Source organism: Heloderma suspectum, chromosome 2, assembly GCF_057233095.1.
Source record: "Heloderma suspectum isolate Gila_16-S chromosome 2, 16-S_ref, whole genome shotgun sequence".
Lineage (NCBI taxonomy): Eukaryota > Metazoa > Chordata > Lepidosauria > Squamata > Helodermatidae > Heloderma > Heloderma suspectum.
Genome location: NC_139459.1, coordinates 247,595,672 through 247,618,682, shown reverse-complemented (window position 1 = coordinate 247,618,682; position 23,011 = coordinate 247,595,672). Strand labels below are relative to the sequence as shown.

Genomic DNA, 23,011 nt, shown 5'->3' with positions numbered 1-23,011 from the left:
AGTCCAGGGCCAGTATGGAGGTGGCAGATGGTCATTCGTCAGACAAGCTTGTAGGGAAAATGTTCCAAAGTGCCCCAAGGACCTAGGTAGCACACAGCCTGCACAACTGCATCTCCCCAGCTATCCAAATCCAAAGTAGGAGATGGGGAGTGATCCTTAATAGTAATTGGTATGATGGGTGGTTAGAATACTCATTTTCCAGAGACAGGATTTTTTGTTACCCTTGGAGAATATATAGATAGGAAGAAGAGTGGAAACCACCTTTCATTGTCAGTAGTTTTAATAAGTGGAAGATTGCTCTAGACAGCAAAAAAAGAAAAAAAGAGGATACACCCCAAACAAAGATAATTACCATGAATCACTTTTCTCTTCTGAGAACTCTTCTGTGTGTTCATGTACAGAAAACCAGTAACTCTTTGATGACTTTTTATACCATCACTTTTTACTAATCCCCCCTGCATTTTTCTGGATGCTGTGTATGGATAACTTTTTAGGAGCTGTTGCATCAGTTAATATTCCCTGCACTCGGGGTTTTTTTTTTCTTTGCTTATTAAACAAAGTTTGATCTAAGAACAAAGTTTTGCCACGCTCCCATGTTCTTCCCTTTAAAAACATCTTGGTGAATGTCATTGACCTTTGTACCTTTGAAAAATCGTTGAGCTGATTTTGTGTCAGGAAAAAAACCTAGCAAACAGAATACAGTCGTATATGTTCCACGCTATTCTACACTTGGGAATATTGATCATGAGGTGCTTGTGCTGTGGCAAGTTTTCCATGCAGTGATGTAATGGTTTTATAAGCTAACACCTGGATCAGTTGGATTAAATCATGTTATTGAGTAGGCATGTTATTAGATAACTTGGTGTGATGTGCATATCTGTGTGTCATTGCATGGTATCAGCGAAAGATTCATGGCACCAAAGAGCATCCTGGTTAGTACTTTTTGGTGTTGTGCTATCTTTAGTGCGTACATGTTGTGACATGTTATCTAGAATCTAGTGTTTCTCTGATAACACACCTATGGAAAACAAATGGCTCTGTTATGTTACACTGATGTCTGAAGCCACCCTAATTTTCATTAATTCTAGGAAGAGTATTCTTAGCCAATGCCATAATGAAACTACTTTCCTTTGTATTATGAGTGCAACAGTTGCATACCCTGCAACTGTATTCAGAAATGTGAGGTCTTAGGCTGCAATGCTTAACACACTTACAAGGGAGTAAGCTCCATTGGACATAGGAGGACTTACTTCGAAGTAACCAAGAACAGGATTGTGCTGCAAGGCTACAATCTTTCCATGCATGCATACCTAGGAGTAAGCCCCAATGAACATGGTGGGAGTAGCTTCTGAGTAAACCCCAATAAGATTGGGTTGCTGCAGTCATAAACACGCTAATAGAGAGTAAGCCCCATTGAACATAGTGGAACTTAATTCTGAGTACACACAAATAAGATTGTGCTGCATGTGGCACAAAAGGACAAAATAACAGGATAGTTTCATGAGCAGTTTTTTTTTTTTTCTTGAATGCTCATATGAATTACTAATAAATAGCCAAAGGAGATGCCTGTCCAAATGTCTAACCCTGATGTGTATTCATATTTGGGCACTACGTAGGCCAGGATTTGAGGCAAACTTTAAAGTTCTCATGTTAGAGGTGGTGGGTTGGGGTGGAAATACAGAATTTGTCTTAGCAGAACAAAAGGCAGTTTTCAACATCATCCTGCTCCTCAAAGTCTTTGTGCAGAAGAAAAATAGAAATAGAGTAGCCCCAAATTGAGTGCAGTGTAGATATAAAAAAAAGTTTGTGCTTGTTTGAAAATGGTGATACAATCAACCTTATGGGCAGCAGAGCTTGGAGCACCTTAGGATGACCTGAGACTATGCACCAGGCAGCTCCTTGCAGTAAGAATGCCTGAATATGGCAACTATTTGCTTGTTTGCACAAAAACAGAGAATCATCTGACAATGAACTCCTAAGAAACTCACATTTCAGGGGAAAACATCCCTGAAATTGACCTTCCTGGGAATGAAGCTGGAGAATGACAGTGGGATAAAAACACCTTCAATTGAATAGAGGGAACAGTAGGTTCAAGGAAATGTATAAACCTATGTAAGGGTGTTAATTACAGCAATCCCAAAACTGCAAGGTTTGCTAATGCTTTACAAATGTCTGGATTTTTGTCACATTTTCATGCAAATGTGACCTCTACACAAAATACATGTATTTGGACTAAAGTAATTAGGATATGTTATATAAACTGAGGCAGATGACGGAACAAAATGTCTTTCCAGTGTATATTTTAAAATGTGTCACAGCTATACTTTTGATTTTGTGGAATAATTATATTATGAACAGACCTTCTTTAACCAAATGGCTGTGTAGCATACATAATGCTCAGCCTTTGAAATCTTCCAAATACCCACTGATCAGGGAGCTGGAATCTTCTACCAATAATTTCCAGACCTTCATAAATACTGAACCTCTTATATTCTTTATACCTGTTCAGAATGAAACTATTTTTGGTATACTTGGTATGCTGATAATTTTACAAAATCGACTCAATTTTTATCAGTTATGGATTGAAAACAAAGCTAATACTTTTATGGTATTATTTGGAGTGTGAGAGCCCACAAGTGTATTGCTTGGGATATAGCTGCAAGTGTAATTGTTAACATGTAAACAATTTTTAACATCTTAAAATACTTCAGTTAAAACAGGATTACATTGCACACGTAAAAAACTGGGATCTGCCCACTTGTTTCAAAAACGTAAGTGCCAAGTTCCAAAGATCTGAACAATTAGTTCTATGTACCCTTGTGTGCTTTGGACATATATCTCAAGGAGCAGACCTCCATGCAGCATGGCAAATCACTTCTGAAACTGAAAGAAGTTGTGAAATGGCACTGGGGTCTCCTGTTCAAAGAGAAAATAAAGCATTACATGGGGATACACACAGGGCATTGAGTATGCCTAAAGTTCTTGATCAGGACTCAGAGAAGTTATAGTAAATAATTAGTCTTGTACATTTAATAAACACAGATTTTGAGCAATTTTGAGTATACTTGGTATAATTATTTAGAAATACCAAGGCACCCCATAGTTACAGATGTATAAAAGTCTCAACACTAGAAGCGTGGAGGGGAAAATTATAAAACTGTCACGTTCTTACATAACTGCTGCATTGAAATGAAAGTGCTTTTCTGTGTGTTCAGTGTTATTTATATGCTACCATTTTGTGAGTCTGATAGTGTCATTTTACACAGTGATATGCTGGGGAGTAGCTCACCTCAATTCAAAAAGTTAAAAGCACACTAGAATCTACAACTGATAGGATGATGAAATCAGCACAGGAACACTACATGTTGTATTTGATAATACTTTGAAATATACATTAAAGTGACAAAGTTTGTTCTTTTTCTTTTTGAACTCATATTTGGCATCCAATAGAAGAACAGATCTTTATGGATAAGTTGTTTCCCTATACCATGCAGGTTTAAAAGAGCAAAATCTATTTGGTACTGTCAAAGTTAAATGGTGCTTCCAGATGGAGGGCTCTTACCACTACCAATTAAGAAACATTGTGCAATTATTCCATCTTTTCCTCTTTAATAATAATTCCTGTGGAAAGAAAAAAGATGGAAGGGTAGGAAAACAATGCCCCCCTCTCCCGTAAAATTCTATGGATGAGGCAGGGTGATTGCAAGATAAACGTCTTCTCTGGCAACACCCAAAAACTACAAGAAGCTTTGTCAGGTTTGGTTGAACACCGTAAGTGCTGGTAATTCGTAATGCAAGGTGCATTTTTAAGCAGCCCAGCATTAACCATATTAGAGGCATCCGCCAAATAGGAAATCCATCTGCTGTGTGAGCGTGAATTGGCCCTAACGGAAGCCATTGTGCCAGTCTTGACCGACCTCAAGCTATATTCCAACTCCCAAGCGTTCTGTGACTCGCCATAAATTTGCCCTCTTTTTATTTTTCCAGCCCAGTAATACACCACCGTGACCGTCTTTCCCCAGCGTCTTCCAGCTACCCCCATGCATTCATCATGGGTGGGGTTCGGGATGCTTTCTTTTTCAAGCGTGAGTTTCAACCCCCCCCCACAAACAAACAAATAAATAAATAGTCGTGGGGCGGGGCCGTGGATTTAAGTTTAAACGGCAGTGTTTTGCTTTGAACCAGAAGGCACCTGATGGCAAAGCGCACCTCTCCCCACCTTTGCGGCGATCTGCTTTCACGTGACAGCGGCGGCGCGCTCGCCTCCGCTCCCCTCTCGCCGCGGGCAATTGTGACGACAGAATCGCCTCTGCGTCCTCCGTGGGTTCAGCGCGGCGGCCCCCGCGCCCCTCCCCAGCCATCCCGCCCTACGTATACCAGCCAGGCAGTCGCCAACTTTCAAACAATGCGTGCGCGGCGGGCTCCACCCCGGCTGGGCGGGGAGAAGGGCTGGGCTCCCAGCCCTCGGCCAGCCCTTTGGAGGCGGCCCTGGCCGCGCGGAGCTCGGGGCGCTGTCGCTGACTGCCAGGGCTGGTTCAGTGCTGGTCCGGGCTGAGTGCTGGGAAACGCCGAGCCGAGCCGAGCCTGGGCGGCAGGAGCTGGCAGCCCCCCTCCCTCTCTGCGCTCGTCAATGGCCCTGATTCAGGGCGCTCCGGGAGCCTCGTGCCTCGAGCCTGTCCGCGCGGCGTGAGGGAGAGAGGGAGTGATGGGCAACACGGTGCATAAGACCTTGGCAGGTAAGTGGGGCGCGGTGGCTGGTCGTCGAAGGGCGCCCCCCATCTTCCTCCAGCACCAGTCCCTGCCGAGGTCGTGCTGGACGCGGGTCTAGGGAAAGGGGCTCCAGCTTCCCTCGCGTCTCTCAGGAGGAGGAGCCCCTTTCCCTAAGCCGCTCGGCAAGGACGACCCCCTTCGTCTCGTCTCCGCTCGGGCACTAATGCAGAGCTGTGTAACTGGTGTGTGTGCGTGCGCGCGCGTGTTGTTGAAGGAATTGCCGCACCTCCTTGGAAGCAGTTGTCTCTGTGTGTCCCAGCAAATGGCTCTTGCATTGGTTTTGTAGTCTTATTGTCCAGGGTGCTTTGCAGCTCTCTTTTGCTGGAGCAAAAAGCAGTGGTATTTGGCATTTTTATCCTACTGTAGCCCCCCCCCCCGCACCCCTTTTCCCCTTCTTGTGCTCTGCACGTGCTGCTTTCTGTCACTCGCTGTTTCGCCTACTCCGGAGGACAGGCTATTTGTGCCACACCGGTCCACCCTCCACTCTGATTGTGACAAGCTGTCTGATTTAGATGGCATGACTGAATATGTAGGGTTCGGTTACGGAAGATATGTGACTTTACCGAGGAGAGCTTATTTTCTTGCTATTATTATTTCTTCCTTGCCTTCTTGCCATTTGAACCTCGTTAAAAGAAAAATCTGTTTCAATAAAGACTCCCCCCCTTCAAAATTAGAACCTTCAAAGCAGGGAATTGAGCTAGATGATTTCTAGCAACGTTCTAGTCCTCTGTGATTTATGATTCTAGGGCAGATCCTGGACTCTTCCCAGTTTTTCTGCACTGGTTGTTTGTTCCCAGGTGACCCTTGCATTCTTAAGATTTACTCTCTAGTAAGTGGGGATCGGACCGCGCAACCTTAGAAAGGGGGAGTGGTCATAGCGCAGTAGCAGCAAACCTGTTTTACATGCATAAGCGCCGGGTTCTACCCTAGCATTTCTAATTAAAAGCTTGCAGGGCAGAGAAAGACCCCGGCTTGAGATTTTAAAGAGCTGCTGCCGGTTAGAGTAGACCATACTGAGGAAGATGGGCCAGTGGTCTGACCCGGGTGTAAGGCAACTTCATTTGCTCATAGGGAAGAGCTGTCTTCTCTGTATTTAAATACATTTTGACATGAAGGGAACTATCAAAGCCCAATTTGATATGAATTAAATATCTGTATCCTCTCAATGTATCCCACTTGATACAGTCTTGTGTGTAAAAGAGTATTAAACACGATGTATGTTTCAAAAGCTGTGATCCTCAGTACACTTACTTGAAAGTAAACTCCAGTGGAAATCAGTGGGACTTCCTTCTAAATAAATATGTTTCGAAATGGGTACGAAATAACTTAAGAGGGTTGGGGCATGTACAGGGAGAAAGTGTTGTTGTTGCCTTTTTAACGAGCATGGTAGGCAGATTAGACATGTGTGAAGGGAACAGATGCTGGAACTGGTGGCTTTTGTTCGGTAGCCAAGTGGCATGCTGGCAGCAGAAATGGACAATTTCAGAGACAGACCGTTTTCTTGGGCAGGATTGTTTAGAAAGAATATGCTTTTAAAAGCACCTCCCCCCCCCCATCAAAATAAAAAGAATGAACTTGAGCAGCAGCTGGGATGTTTCATGATCCCCTACAAGGGAAACAAAAGAAGGCAAAACTAGTGTTTCTGGCTAAAAAAAAAAAAGCCATTTATGCAACTGAATTGGAGACACTGCCCTTCATTGTGAAGTGTGTGTGTGAGAGAGAGAATATTGGCCTTTATTTTTATTTTTGAAGAATTGGTATGTAGTTTCTACTTAGCAACTCAAAAGGAAAAAATAATTTGAAAGCACATCTGAAATCTATTCAGTACAGTTTGGTCTGATAAAGGTTTCTGCCTCCCGCCCCCGCCCCTCATCCCCAGCCAGTATTGTTCTGATATAACGGAAACCAAATCCTCTTTATTTGCTTACATGTTTGTAATTGAGAGTCCTCCGTTCATCCCTGTCTATGAGTCAGTGGGCAGTTGGTTGATGAAGAATTAGCAGTATTGAATTACTGCCTTAAGCTCCTGTGAACCTGTGTCTTCAGCTGCCTCTCCCTCCCTCCCCTTCTCTTGCTTTTCCTTCTCCTTCCAGCAATCTTATATGTCAAGTTTAATACACATGGCTATGTTAGTGAAGCTACAGGCACACTCCCAATCTGGCTGTCTCACAGCTCCTTTGCTGCATGAGGGGGCATAAGAGTCCAAGCCTGAACTTCTCTGGGTAAAGTTGGCAAACTTTTTAATATGGGCTGGTTTTTGGTAGCTGGCATTAAGGAATGCTACCATGCTTTATTTAGCTTGATTTTCATGGACTTTTTTTTAATTAATTCTTCCTCATTCTTAGGGGTGGGATTAGACATCCAAAATAAATTACTTAGGGTGCAATCCTATGCATGTTTAGACAGAAAAAAGTCCTACAACTCTCAGCTGGCTGGGGAATGCTGGGAGTTGTAGGACTTTTTTCTGTCTAAACATGCATAGAATAGTGCCCTTAATTTATCTGTCAAGCAGTTGATTCTACAAAGAGGATATTACCGGAAGTTATTCATCCATACACTAGCTGTGCCACTGAAAGATATTTTAGACCTTTGAAACTAACACCGAGTTTTAAGGTGCATGAAATCATGGGGCAAGAAGAACAAGAAGATAAGCTTCTGTCTGAAAACATCACCTGTAGCTGCAGCTGTGTCATTGCCTTATATTCATCACTGACAGGTGTACAACTTGGGCTAGTCACTATCTCTCAATGCAGCCTACCTCACAGGGTTGTCATGAAGATAGAATGGATGGGGAAAAAACAATTTATACCACCCTGAACTCCTTGGAGGAAGGGCAGGCTACAAATATATTTTTACAAATCATATACCCAGAGAACTGCATTCTTGCTATCTGAAGGATCAGAATTGATTTATTTTCACCTTACTCCATAAAATTGATTCTAGAAACAGGCTTGATGACAGCTTCAAGCCCACTAGCTAAAGAGTCACAGGCAGCCCAGTTTTAAGCACAGTTAGGCATACCCATTGAAAACATAGGATCTGCAAAGAACTCTGCGTAGGTTTGAGCTGACAGTGTTTTGACATGCGGATGGGGGAATATGATACCCATTAAATTGCAGAACCTCAGAAGGGTGGTAGGCAGGGAGGGGTGGAAGACTTAAGCTCTACATCCTCAGATGTGGAAAGCAATGAGAAGCTCATTTATGCAATGCACAAAGGTTAAGAGGTTATTAAGGCTACTTCTGTCATTTTGCTAGACTTAGCTGCTTATCTTTACCAAGCCAGCTTTTGAGTGGAGCACCCTACACAAACATTAATGTTAATAGCTAGGAGTTTAACATCCTTAACTCATGAAGGACTTGTGCTTTTATCTAGCACAGAGCTTTCTCACTCTCCCACGCTTTACAACATACAGTTGGAACTGCGCAGAGTTGCTTTTGCAATTATAAAAAACCCCATTGCTTGTACATATGGGTATTCATTTGGATTCCATTCTGAATTTGATTGCACAACTGTAACGTACATGACAAAGAACAGATTTCTTCCTTGCAAATAGCCATTTATTTGCTATGCCCTTTTGTTTTTTTAACTGAATCTAACATTGTAGATTAATAATGAGTAGGAAGTTACAGATAATTATTTTTATTTAGGCATGAACAGTTCCTAGTGATAAACATCCATTTCTCCCACTTTGTTGTGGGGAAGCTGTACAATTTATGAAATATGTCATTTTGTCACAGGCCTTTAAATTTTTTTTGCATCATTAAATCCTGATTCCAATTGAAATTGTAGTATGCTGGGTCTATTGTTAGAAATGTTCTGTTTTTTAATTATGTGTGTTCTAAGTAAGAGTAACTGATAAAAAGCGAACATATTACTTTATAAAAGACTTAAAATAGGAAAAGACCAGTTTATTTTATTTATGTTAAGACAGCACATTCTTTAACATGTAGAGCACAAACTACAAATATATGAAATATGGCATTTGCACTCCACATTATCTGGATATGCAGGATTATGCCTGTAATTTGTTGCACAGGTGATGCTCCTCCTTTTGAAATGGTCATTCTAGATCATGGCATGTCTTCACATTTTTCCACAACAGTTGCTGGAGAACTAAAAATTCTTCTGTGCATATTTAAATTCTTGGGCCAATTCCCATTTGAAAATGCCATGGGTGTTTAGAATGATTGTATGACTGCCTTAGTATCTTTGGGAATCTTTCATCTCTTTCTTCACAGAAACCTGAAGAGTGCCTTCTTTAAATCGCGACAGCAGATGCTCTTTCTTGTTTAAATATATAAACATTTTTTTTCCCTGTTGGTAAAGCAGCAACAGTTTGGAAAAAGCTAGGACAAATCAGCCTAATATTAGACCAGCACTTAAGCAAAAATTGTATTCTATGCATCAAACTCATTGCTGTGTTTATTTTTGTTTGTTTTCTTGAATTCAGCATTGGATGGTTTTTGAAGTTGGAGGGGATAATTTTCTTTTGATTGCATGCAGAGAAACTCCAGACAGACTATTCTCAGTTACATCATGGAAAAAGTCCAAATAATCAACATGACTCTATTTCTTTGATACTGTAACTTTTAATGGGAAATACTGGGAGGAACTGAAAGTTCTGAAGTAATCTTCCTATTGCTTTTAAAGGTATTTAGGGTGCAATCCTACGCAAGTTTAGACAGAAAAAAGTCCTACAAGTCCCAGCATTCCCCAGCCAGTCATGCTGTGAGTTGTAGGACTTTTTTGTTTGTTTCATGATGCATAGGATTGCGCCCTTAGACTGCAATCCTATACCCACTTTCCAGGGAGTAAGTAATTTGCTCTTCTGAGTAGATATGTATAGGATTGCACTGTAAAACTGCAATCCTATATTCCTGGAGTCTCCAATGTGGTGTCCATGGCTCCAGTGTGCCCACAGACACCTTTCTTGGCACCCACCAGGCTCCCTGCCTCTCCTGGCTTTTATTTTAATTTTAAAGATTTTCTTTAATTAAAAACAATTACTGGGAAGTTGGCATACGGCAGAGCAAAGTGCTGCTGTCCAGCATCTTCTTTATTTGAGTGCCAAAGAGTGGATTTGAGCTTTGTAGCTCAGACTCACCTCTTCCTTGTAAGTTGGTTCTTTGGTAGGTTCCTTTTGTTTTAACCTCACCAGTTATAGGAAATTTATAGGAAATTATAGGAAATTTTGTGACTGGCCATGCCCACCACATTGGCTATTTGATGAATGGGCAAGCCCCATCCCATGGCAGCCGTTTTGTGAGAGTTCCCATGACACTTTGTCAAAATTCAAAATGTGCTGACCAATCGAAAAAGGTTAGGGACCCCTGCTGTACTCACTGATCAGGGAGTTAGTCCCAGTGACCTCAATGGGACTTACTTCTGAGTAGACATGTATAGGAGAGTAGATATGTAGGATTGTTTTGCTGTTAAGCATTGAGCTAAAGCTACTATTCTCCTTTCTGCTCTTAACACTAAGAGAACATTTAGGGAGGATCTTGGTTTTGACATCTACTTGACCAGCATTTGGTAGTCAACACACTGAAGATAAAGGCAATTGTTATATTCACAACAATAGCACCATTCTGGAATGGGTAAAATAGGGTGAATGAAACGCCATTTTCATACTGGGGGTGGCTAAGAGATATTTGAATGCAAGATTCAAGTGGCTACTGAAGTGTCACCCTTGGAATTCCCGCCCAAGGAAGGTTGTTCAGGGGTCTACCTTGAGCCAGGTGAGGCTTCACGATAAGCCATGGTTTATCATGTTGACAATAGGCCAAAGCAAGTCTCAGGCTTGTGCACTCCCCCCTTTTCTGGGGTGGCTATGAGGAGGATATTGGAAACTTTCAATTTTGGATTAACTTCAGTTATTCTGGCTGCTGTGCCACAGGAGGGGAGGGGAGGGGAGTGGGAGCATGCAAGCCCAAGGAAAAAAGTCCTACCACTCCTGGCATTCCCCAGCTATGCTGGCTGGGGGATGCTGGGAGTTGTCAGATTTTTTTTTCTGTCTAAACCTGCATAGGATTGCTCCCTTAATTGAATTTTCCATTCTAACATTCTTGATGAATTGTTTTACAATTATATGTTTTTATTGTTATATTTATGGTTGTAAATTCCTCTTTGAACCTTGTCATTGAAGGTGGTGTGCACATTCATAAATTAAAATATAAGTAAATACAATTTTACATGATATATCAGATCTGTAAATTATAACAAATGTCTAGGGAGCAGAAATCCTCCCATAGACCTCCCATTCCATCCAGTGGAAAACATGGGGCTAGGATCTTGTTCTTTCGGAGGAGGTGGGGGGAGTTACTGAGGGCATACTGGGAACACCCTTTCAGTATATCAGTGCCCCAGACTTCAGCTGGTTTAATGATGATCTTTTGCCAGGGAATGCTGGGAATTATGAAACTATTCTTGGGCTCATCTGTTCTATTAGTAGCTCCTAGGACATTTCCAAGAGTACAAGATTCAGTTGCTTGGTCTCCTACTTCCTACCTGGCTGATGAATTAGGTTTGCAACATTGCAGTGAATGGCTAAGGCTTTTTCTGCCTTGAAAAACTGGCTGAGAGGCAAAGTTGATGTTGTTGGATTATAAGCAACATGCCAACGTATATTTTTGTGACACACTGGCTTTGTAGGTAATGATAACCCTTTATGGCTTGAAACTAATTTTCCCTTATCTAAATTAGCTGACAGCTTGCTCGTCATTCACAGTGGATCTCGTCTCACTATGGTTTGTGGCTCCCCATTGGCATTCATTTCACCTTTTCTTCCTCCTCCATCAATTATCCCTGTGGATGTCTAATTACCACCTTTTTCCTCTGTTCTGCCATTTCTATATGGTACTTATTGTGGGTCAGGACCAGACAACAAAATATCAGTGTGTGTGTGTAGGTGTGAAATGCTCCTTAGAGGAGATTGCATCTGAACCCGCAACAAAAATGTCCAGATACTTCTCTCAGTGATTAGTCTTCATAATGGCCATATTAGATCATGCTCATAATGTATCTTGGGTCACCAAAACAGGATTTCAGTACTTAAGATTTTTTTCTATGTATTTATTGAAACCCCTTCATGGATCACTGCCTTGTTGTGGCGAAGGGGCTTGCGTAACTCAGTGAAGCCATAAGCTATGCCGTGCAGGGCCACCCAAGACGGACAGGTCATGGCAGAGAGTTCTGACAAAATGTGGTCCACTGGAGAAGGAAATGGCAACCCACTCCAGTATTCTTGCCAAGAAAACCCCATGGAACGTATCACAAGGCTAAAAGAGATGACGCCGGAAGATGAGCCCCTCAGGTCGGAAGGTGTCCAATATGCTACTGGGGAAGAGCAGAGGGTATTTCCAAGTAGCGCCAGAAAGAGTGAAGCGGCTGGGCCAAACCCGAAAGGACACTCAGCTGTGGATGTGTCTGGCGGTGAAAAGAAAATCCGATGCTGTAAAGAACAATATTGTTTAGGAACCTGGAATGTCAGATCAATGAATCAAGGTAAGCTGGAGGTGGTCAAACATGAGATGGCAAGATTGAACATCGACATCTTGGGAATCAGCGAACTAAAATGGACAGGCATGGGTGAATTTAATTCAGGTGACCATCATATCTACTATTGTGGGCAAGAATCCCTTAGAAGAAATGGAGTAGCACTCATAGTCAACAAAAGGGTGGGAAAAGCAGTACTGGGGTACAATCTTAAAAATGATAGAATGATCTCAGTACGAATCCAAGGCAAACCATTCAACATCACAGTAATTCAAGTCTATGCCCCAACCACTGAGGCCGAAGAAGCTGAGGTTGATCGGTTCTATGAAGACCTACAACACCTTCTAGAACTAACACCAAAAAAAGATGTCCTCTTCATCATAGGGGATTGGAATGCTAAAGTAGGAAGTCAAGAAATCACCGGGATAACAGGCAGGCATGGCCTTGGTGTACAAAATGAAGCAGGACAAAAGCTAATAGAGTTTTGCCAAGAGAACATGCTGATCATAGCAAACACTCTTTTCCAACAGCACAAGAGGCGACTCTACACATGGACGTCACCAGATGGTCAATATCGAAATCAGATTGATTATGTCCTTTGCAGCCAAAGATGGAGAAGCTCCATACAGTCAGTAAAAACAAGACCTGGAGCTGACTGTGGCTCAGATCATGAGCTGCTTCTTGCAAAATTTCGGCTTAAATTGAAGAACGTCGGGAAAACCACTAAACCTTTCAGGTATGACCTAAAATATATCCCTGATGAATATACAGTGGAGGTGAGGAATAGATTTCAGGGATTAGACCTGATAGACAGAGTGCCTGAGGAACTATGGACGGAGGTCCGTAACATTGTTCAGGAGGCAGCAACTCAATCCATCCCAAAGAAAAAGAAATGCAAGAAAGCAAAGTGGCTGTCTGATGAGGCTTTACAAGTAGCTGAGGAAAGAAGGGAAGCGAAAAGCAAGGGAGAAAGGGGAAGATATACCCAACTGAATGCAGAGTTCCAGAGAATAGCAAGGAGAGACAAGAAGGCCTTCTTAAATGAACAATGCAAAGAAATCGAGGAAAACAACAGAATGGGAAAGACTAGAGATCTCTTCAAGAAAATTGGAGATCTCAAGGGAACGTTTTGTGCAAAGACGGGCATGATAAAGGACAAAGAAGGCAGGGACCTAACAGAAGCAGATGAGATTAAGAAGAGGTGGCAAGAATACACAGAAGAACTATACAGGAAAGATCTGAATGTCCCTGATAGCCATGATAGTGCGCTCACTGAACTTGAGCCGGACATCCTCGAGAGTGAAGTCAAGTGGGCCTTAGGAAGCATTAGTAACAACAAAGCTAGCGGAGATGACAGTATTCCAGCCGAGCTATTTAAAATCCTAAAAGATGATGCTGTTAAAGTGCTGCATTCAATATGCCAACAAATCTGGAACACTCAACAATGGCCACAAGACTGGAAAAGGTCAGTTTACATTCCAATTCCAAAGAAGGGCAACGCCAAAGAGTGTTCAAACTACCGCACCATTGCGCTCATTTCACATGCCAGCAAGGTGATGCTCAAAATCCTACAAGCTAGGCTTCAGCAGTATGCGAACCGAGAACTACCGGAAGTACAAGCTGGGTTTCGAAGAGGCAGAGGAACTAGAGATCAAATCGCCAACATTCGCTGCATCATGGAGAAAGCCAGAGAATTCCAGAAAAACGTCTATTTCTGCTTCATTGACTATGCTAAAGCCTTTGATTGTGTGGATCACAACAAACTGTGGCAAATTCTGAAAGTGATGGGAGTACCAGACCACCTTACCTGTCTCCTGAGAAACCTGTACGAGGGTCAAGAAGCAACAGTAAGAACCAGACATGGAACAACCGATTGGTTCAAAATTGGGAAAGGAGTACGACAAGGCTGCATATTGTCACCCTGCTTATTTAACTTATATGCAGAGTACATCATGAGAAATGCTGGGTTGGATGAATCAGAGGTCGGAATTAAGATTGCCGGGAGAATTATCAACAACCTCCGATATGCAGACGATACCACCCTAATGGCAGAAAGCGAAGAGGATCTCAAGAGCCTCTTGTTGAGGGTGAAAGAGGAGAGTGCAAAAGCTGGTTTGAAACTCAACATTAAAAAAACGAAGATCATGGCATCTGGCCCCATCACTTCCTGGCATATAGAAGGGGAAGAAATGGAAGCAGTGACAGATTTTACTTTCTTGGGCTCCAAGATCACCGCAGACGGTGACTGTAGCCATGAAATTAAAAGACGCTTGCTCCTTGGGAGGAAAGCTATGGCCAACCTAGACAGCATAGTAAGAAGCAGAGACATCACCTTGCCGACAAAGGTCCGTCTAATCAAAGCTATGGTTTTCCCAGTAGTAATGTATGGCTGTGAGAGCTGGACTATAAGGAAGGCTGAGCGCCGAAGAATTGATGCTTTCGAACTGTGGTGCTGGAGAAGACTCTTACGAGTCCCCTGGACTGCAAGGAGGTCAAATCAGTCCATCCTAAAGGAAATCAACCCTGAGTGCTCATTGGAAGGACAGATAATGAAGCTGAAGCTCCAATATTTTGGCCACCTAATGCGAAGAGAAAACTCCCTGGAAAAGACCCTGATGCTGGGAAAGACTGAAGGCCAAAGGAGAAGGGGACGGCAGAGGATGAGATGGCTAGATAGCATCACGGATGCAATGAATATGAACTTGAGCACACTCCGGGAGAGAGCGCAGGACAGGAAGGCCTGGCGTGCTATGGTCCATGGGGTCACGAAGAGTCGGACACGACTGAACGACTGAACAACAACAATTTATTGAAAGTTCCAAAAAAATCCCCCCTTCTTTTGCAAATCAATCCCCAGACCAAGTAAGGGTATACTGCATTATACTGAGGAGTATCAAATGGAATCTGTCTCCCCTAATTTCTTAGCCATTATGCTGTTCTCATATCTTTGCCCTGACATCTATTATTTCTGTTGCAAATCCACATCCCATCTACAGTCTCTCCCCATCTCCCACCCCATTCTCCTTTGCCCTTGGTGGCATCTGTCCAAAGCTTGACTCCTCCTCTATGCCTTGGCTCCGTAGTCATCTTCTTCTTTCTCCTCATCTACATCTCTTATTTTCTGAGTTCTCCATTCAGACCAATTGCTTCTCTTCTCCTTTTTAGGAGACCTCACAGCATTCTCTGGATGTCCAGAAGGCACTGAAAGACTTCCTGGCTTGCCTGAGACAGGCTAAGAGAGACATTTTTGAAGAATCCCTAAATTGGATCACCTTGAATTGGGAGGCTAGTAATATATAGATAAAGTGCACACATTTGAGATGACTTGTCCTGGATAGTTTGAAAGTCACAGGGAAGGCGGGAAGGCAGTGAACAACCCTAGAGAATAAATGGTAGGCATGTAGGCATAATCTGAGCAGCTGGCCAAAGCACAAACTGAGAAACATACCAGTTAGCCTCTCAGCTAATATCTGTACCTAGAATTTTGCTTTCTACTGACATGTTCAGTGGTATAAATACTAGGGAAGAGCATTGCAAGCTAATGAACACAAGAACATGTTTGCTTTCTTCTGTTTGGATGAAACTGTGACTTCACTGAGAAAAATAGGGCTGGGGAGAGAAGGATGATGCACAGATTTCAGTGGAATTCAGCTTGCAGCCTTTATAGTCAAAAGTTTGGGGCTTAAATATGCACAGTGTTCTTCGAAAAGAAAAGTAACAAATTACATGCATGCATCCATTGCAACTGACTGTGGTATGCAGCATGTATTTTTGTACTCTGATCTGTGAACCTGAGTATACGATGTGGTGTGAGAAGCTGCCCTGACTTCATTGTAATCTTGAATAAATTGCTTTATTTCTAATACAGTCACATAGTCATAGCTTAAATAGACTTGCCTTGCATGTTTCATTGGTAAGGGAAACTGCTATGATAACAAACCAGTGCAACTGCTGTTTATTCCTAAGATATGTTCATGTAGCTCATTTCCTCGCTATATGTAAATAGACTGGCTATGAACAAATTCATTCACTGGGTACTGAGGAATCCAGACTTTGCTGTCATCATTTGGATTGTTCAGGGCTGTGTGATTGTCTGCATGTATCAAGGTGGTTCAAATGTTGGTTCGATAATATACTTCCTGGGCTAGTCAGTGAGATTTTGGTGTCTGAGGCAGAAGGTTCGAATGGATTTTCCCATTTTCCATCCCACTAATGCAGGGGTCCCCAAGTTGGTGGGCATACTCACAAAATGGCTGCCACGGGGGGTTGCCCATTCATAAAACGGCTGCCGTAGTGAGCATGGCTGGTCACAAAACATGCATATCCCAGAAGGCAACTGGTGAGACTAAAAAAGTGACTTTCCCAAGAACTTAAAATACAAGGCAGAGCTGGGGACTGAGCTCTAAAACACAAAACCACTTATTTGAACCCAAATAATGATGATGCTGGAGGGTAGCCCTTTGCTTTGCAACATGTCAGCCTCCCAGTTAAAAAAAAGTTTTAATTTAAAAAATCTTCAGAAATAAAAATCAGGAGGGGCAGAGAGCCCGACAGGCACCAAGAGAGGTACCCGTGGGCACGTTGGTACTCATGGGCACTATGTTGGAGACCCCAGCACTAATTAATGTGGTCAGTGTGACCTCCCAGGGCATTCCCCTGTAATATTATGCTCTTTTGTATCTCACGTTCATTTCAGTGGGAAATTGCACATGAAAAGCTCCTGACGGATTGTGCCCTATGAGTGAGATTTGTCTGCCCCCATTCTACCACTCCCTAAAAGTGCCCCAAATCTAATGCTTGAAGTGACTGCTGTGTCTTGCCTCATATTAGGGTTTCCTCTGTGTATTTCCAAATGCATAACTGTCAAAAGTCCTTTCTATGCCACATGCTTGCCAATTTCAAATAATTATGCTCATTTAAGTTTTATCTCCTAACTGGTTGCTCTGTCTCTCTTGTTACCTCATTTTTGGCAGTATTTAAATTATTGCAGGCCATTGGATTATTCATTATTCATTCACACTGTTCTGTTTTCTGGAATGCCCATAGTAATGTTGATAATCTGAGCACCCAATTATAGAGAAAATGTTAGGGTTCCAAAATCTTCTGTTTGAAAATGTGAAATTTAATGTGTGACTGATAATAATGATTCATTTGCAAGATTACATAACATCCGTGTTCGTATTCTAAAAATCTTCTTGCAAATCAGTTCCACTCTTGCTCTAATCAAAGATGGAAATAAACATCTTGCTCTTTGGCAGCACCCATGAATAAAACTAGCTCTTTGTAAGCAGAGCCTGTTGCAGGCATGGGGGGGGGGGGCATGGCTCAGTGCTAGAGCACCTGCTTTGCATGCAGAAGGTCCTAGGTTCAATCCCTGGCATCTCCAGGAAGGGCTGGAAAAAACCCTGCCTGAAACCCTGGAGAGCTGCTGTCAGTCAGTGTCGACAATACTGGACTGGATGGACCAATGGTCTGCCTCAGTATAAGGCAGCTTACCATGTTCCTATGTCATGTGGTTGCCTTAAAGGGAAACTTCCATTCTGTACTTCTCCTTGTCCCTCTCATTTCAGCCTTCCCCAACCTGATGCTCTCCAGATGTGTTGGACTTCAACTCCAGCACGCATCTGAAGGGCACCAGGTTGGGCAAGGCTGCTCTATTTACTTTAATTTTTCAGAGTGCTGTTTTATAACTAGCGTCAGAGGTGGAATGGATAAGATAGTGGCAAGGTGTGTGATGACTATGAATGATGTGGTCTCAAAAGAAAGCAGGAGTGTATCTCATACGAGAAGGCAAGAAGGAAGAGGAGTCTATTAAAGGAACACTTGTCACAATTTGCCACCTTATAGTTTTAAAATTACTGAACCACCTTATATTGTGTCTATGGTGTCATTACAATAAGCCAATTTTATCCCATGCTGCCCTCTGCCTAACTGCCTTTTTTTCCTTTTCAGATACTTTTTACCTGGAGTGACATGCATCTTCTAGCGGAACCAGATGCAGCAGGCTCCTTTAACCAGTCATGGTTGTATGAAAGAGGGGATTCCCTCTGTGGCAGCTTTCTCACCAAGTCACACGTACTGAAATTCTCTCTTGCAAGCATGAAAGGATACAAGAGCTTATCCTCCTTTGTGTCTGGTTCCCCCAAAAGAAGTATATCACTTTGGGTCAAAAGTCTCTGAAAGACAGAGAGGAGGAAATTGGATAAACATAGCTTATTGTACTGATACCCCATTGTCCTTCTTTCCAAGTTTCCCCCCTTTGGGGAAGGAAAATCCTGTTAGCACATGCATCCAAATTAACTTCCATTTAATTCAATCTATCCTTGTAGCTTCCCCTCTGATAATCTTTTGTCTCCTCTTTGTTCTCTGAACCACTAGATTACCTAGTACATCTTCTTTGTAACACCTAAGATCAATTTGAACATGCCAGCATCTTTTTCTAGTTTACTTGAATTTGGGTTTCAGACGTCATGGGGGCAAGAAGTCGCATCATTCATTTTTTTCATTTAGTTGTGGTTCAGGTTCAACTGCGATCGATGTTTTTCTGGTTTGGTTCCAATTCAGGCCAATAAAGGTTCAGTAACTGGTTCAGCGCACTTAGCCAACAGGTTCAGTTCCAATTAAAATGAGAAAATTTAAAATGAAGTATTTATAATGATCACTTGCACAGTGGGGTGGAGCAAGCTAATAGCTCTAAAATTACTGCAACTAAGCGTTAGCAATAAGTACTCTGAAGTGTGTGTGAAACAAAAACTAATGTCTAAGTACTTAACAAATACATGGTTGTTTTATTGGTACTGTTTCATTTTAATTGTATAGAGACATGCGTTCTAGGCAAAGATTCAACCAAATCAGTTTCCATGTTGCAACTTGGATATTGACCAATCAAACCCATCACAGAGGGGAAGCTGGCCTCAGTCCAGTCCCTTCCCTAATGCTTCCCAGGCCCAGCCCTTGAAGAGGGCAGTGTATAGAAGACTGTACATACCAAAAGTATACAAATCTTCCAGTACATTGGTTTTATGTGCTTGTTCTGATTCTTTCTCTGATGGATCTTGTGAGTGTACTACATCAGGAGTTGTTGTTGTTTGGTTGAATGGTTACTCTGAACTGGTAGGAGCCTCATCCCCCCCCCCCCAGCAAAGTTCTGTTCCAGTTCTTATTTAGAAACAGAAACTTTCAGATAATGGTTCAGGTTCTGTTCTAGCTCAAGAAAAACAAAGGTTCATTCTGGTTTTTGGTTCAGATTCGGTTTGATTCCCTGGGAGACTTTTTCCCCTTATCTAAAGCCATGACAACTCAGTGGGTTGCTACTGCTTCTGTTTTTGTTGGGAGTAGATGAGGTCAGGTTCACACATTGGATAAAACCAGAGATGCTTACTAAAAAAAAGAAAAGAAAAGCTAGCTAAAGGTGAAATCCTGTGCATGTTTAGACAGAAAAAGTCCTACAACTCCCAGCATTCCCTAGCCAGCTATGTAGGACTCTGACAAATACTTTCATTTTACCTTTGTCAGAAGCAACAGCTTCTTTGGTTTGCTCATTGAATGTGTTTAGTTAATTACTCCTTTTTCTGCTTCCTCCTTCTGGGATTATGTAGTTGTGGTTTGTATTTCATTTCAGAAAGCCCTTGTTGTTGTTCAGTCGTTAAGTCGTATCCGACTCTTCGTGACCCCATGGACCATAGCATGCTAGGCCTTCCTGTCCTTCGCTCTCTCCTGGAGTGTGCTCAAATTCATATTCACTGCATCGGTGATGCTATCTAGCCATCTCATCCTCTGCCGTCCCCTTCTCCTTTTGCCTTCGATCTTTCCCAGCATCAGGTCTTTTCCAGTGAGTTTTCTTTTCGCATTAGGTGGCCAAAATATTTGAGCTCCAGCTTCAGTATCTGTCCTTCCAATGAGCAGTCAGGGTTGTTTTCTTTTAGGATTGATTTATTTGACCTCCTTGCAGTCCAGGGGACTCGTAAGAGTCTTCTCCAGAACCACAGTTCGAAAGCATCGATTCTTCAGCGCTCAGCCTTCCTTATAGTCCATCTCTCACAGCCATACGTTACTACTGGGAAAACCATAGCTTTGATTAGACGGACCTTTGTCGGCAAGGTGATGTCTCTGCTTCTTACTATGCTGTCTAGGTTTGCCATAGCTTTCCTCCCAAGGAGCAAGCGTCTTTTAATTTCATGGCTACAGTCACCATCTGCTGTGATCTTGGAGCCCAAGAAAGTAAAATCTGCCACTGCTTCCATTTCTTCCCCTTCTATGTGCCAGGAAGTGATGGGGCCAGATGCCATGATCTTAGTTTTTTTAATGTTGAGTTTCAAACCAGCTTTTGCACTCTCCTCTTTCACCCTCAACAGGAGGCTCTTTAGATCCTCTTCGCTTTCTGCCATTAGGGTGGTATCGTCTGTGTATCTGAGGTTGTTGATAATTCTCCCAGCAATCTTAATTCCGACCTGTGATTCATCCAACCCGGCGTTTCTCATGATGTACTCTGCATATAAGTTAAATAAGCAGGGTGACAATATGCAGCCTTGTTGTACTCTTTTCCCAATTTTGAACCGCTCGGTTGTTCCATGTCCGGTTCTTACTGTTGCTTCTTGACCTTCATACAGATTTCTCAGGAGACAGGTAAGGTGGTCTGTTACTCCCATCTCTTTAAGAATTTGCCACAGTTTGTTGTGATCCACACAATCAAAGGCTTTAGCGTAGTCAATGAAGCAGAAATAGATGTTTTTCTGGAATTCTCTTGCTTTCTCCATGATCCAGCGAATGTTGGCGATTTGGTCTCTAGTTCCTCTGCCTCTTCGAAGCCCAGCTTGTACTTCTGGTAGTTCTCGGTTCACATACTGCTGAAGCCTAGCTTGTAGGATTTTGAGCATCACCTTGCTGGCATGTGAAATGAGCGCAATTGTATGGTAGTTTGAACAATCTTTGCCATTGCCCTTCTTTGGAACTGGAATATAAACTGACCTTTTCCAGTCTTGTGGCCACTGTTGAGTGTTCCAAATTTGTTGGCATATTGAGTGCAGCACTTTAACAGCATCATCTTTTAGGATTTTAAATAGCTCAGCTGGAATACTGTCATCTCCACTAGCTTTGTTGTTAGTAATGCTTCCTAAGGCCCACTTGACTTCACTCTCTAGGATGTCTGGCTCAAGTTCAGTGACCGCTCTGTCATGGCTATCAGGGACATTCAGATCTTTCCTGTATAGTTCTTCTGTGTATTCTTGCCACCTCTTCTTAATCTCATCTGCTTCTGTTAGGTCCCTGCCTTCTTTGTCCTTTATCATGCCCATCTTTGCACAAAACGTTCCCTTGAGATCTCCGATTTTCTTGAAGAGATCTCTAGTCTTTCCCATTCTATTGTTTTCCTCAATGTCTTTGCATTGTTCATTTAAGAAGGCCTTTTTGTCTCTCCTTGCTATTCTCTGGAACTCTGCATTCATTTGGGTATATCTTCCCCTTTCTCCCTTGCTTTTCACTTCCCTTCTTTCCTCAGCTACTTGTAAAGCCTCATCAGACAGCCACTTTGCTTTCTTGCATTTCTTTTTCTTTGGGATGGTTTTCGTTGCTGCCTCCTGAACAGTGTTACGGACCTCCGTCCATAGTTCCTCAGGCAGTCTGTCTATCAGGTCTAATCCCTGAAATCTATTCCTCACCTCCACTGTATATTCATAAGGGATATGATTTAGGGCATACCTGAATGGTTTAGTGGTTTTCCCTACATTCTTCAATTTAAGCCGAAATTTTGCAAGAAGCAGCTCATGATCTGAGCCACAGTCAGCTCCAGGTCTTGTTTTTATTGACTGTATAGAGCTTCTCCATCTTTGGCTGCAAAGGACATAATCAATCTGATTTCGATATTGACCATCTGGTGATGTCCATGTGTAGAGTTGCCTCTTGTGCTGTTGGAAAAGAGTGTTTTCTATGATCAGCGTGTTCTCTTGGCAAAACCTTATTAGCCTTTGTCCTGCTTCATTTTGTACACCAAGGCCATGCTTGCCTGTTATCCCAGTGATTTCTTGACTTCCTACTTTAGCATTCCAATCCCCTATGATGAAAAGGACATCTTTTTTTGGTGTTAGTTCTAGAAAGTGTAGGTCTTCATAGAACCGATCAACCTCAGCTTCTTCGGCCTCAGTGGTTGGGGCATAGACTAGAATGACTGTGATGTTGAATGGTTTGCCTTGGATTCATACTGAGATCATTCTGTTGTTTTTGAGATTGTACCCTAGTATTGCTTTTCCCACCCTTTTATTGACTATGAGTGTTACTCCATTTCTTCTAAGGGATTCTTGCCCACAATAGTAGATATAATGGTCACCTGAATTAAATTCGCCCATGCTTGTCCATTTTAGTTCGCTGATTCCCAAGATGTCGATGTTCAGTCTTGCCCATCTCCAGCTTACCTTGATTCATTGATCTTACATTCCAGGTTCCTAAACAATATTGTTCTTTACAGCATCAGATTTTCTTTTCACCAGCAGACACATCCACAGCTGAGTGTCCTTTCGGCTTTGGCCCAGCCACTTCACTCTTTCTGGCACTACTTGGAAATTCCCTCTGCTGTTCCCCAGTAGTATATTGGACAACTTCCTACCTGAGGAGCTCATCTTCTGGCATCATCTCTTTTAGCCTTGTGATACGTTCCATGGGGTTTTCGTGGCAGGAATACTGGAGTGGGTTTCTATTTCCTTCTCCAGTGGACCACATTTTGTCAGAACTCTCTGTCATGACCTGTCCGTCT

General features: G+C 42.5%; 1 protein-coding gene across 2 annotated transcripts in view; it reads left to right on the top strand.

Annotated features, from left to right (window-relative positions):
• The window catches only part of NEURL1B (neuralized E3 ubiquitin protein ligase 1B), a 285,977-nt gene that overhangs the window by 194,498 nt on the left and 68,468 nt on the right, over positions 1-23,011 (top strand). The window contains exon 1 of one of the 2 annotated variants that reach the window (XM_084832403.1): positions 4,407-4,736. The exons of the other annotated variant lie outside the window; for it this stretch is intronic. Coding sequence (XP_084688529.1) covers positions 4,706-4,736 — 31 coding nt within the window. The 5' untranslated portion in view covers positions 4,407-4,705. Of the gene's footprint in view, positions 1-4,406; positions 4,737-23,011 lie in introns of those variants that run through there. 2 annotated transcript variants of the gene reach the window in all.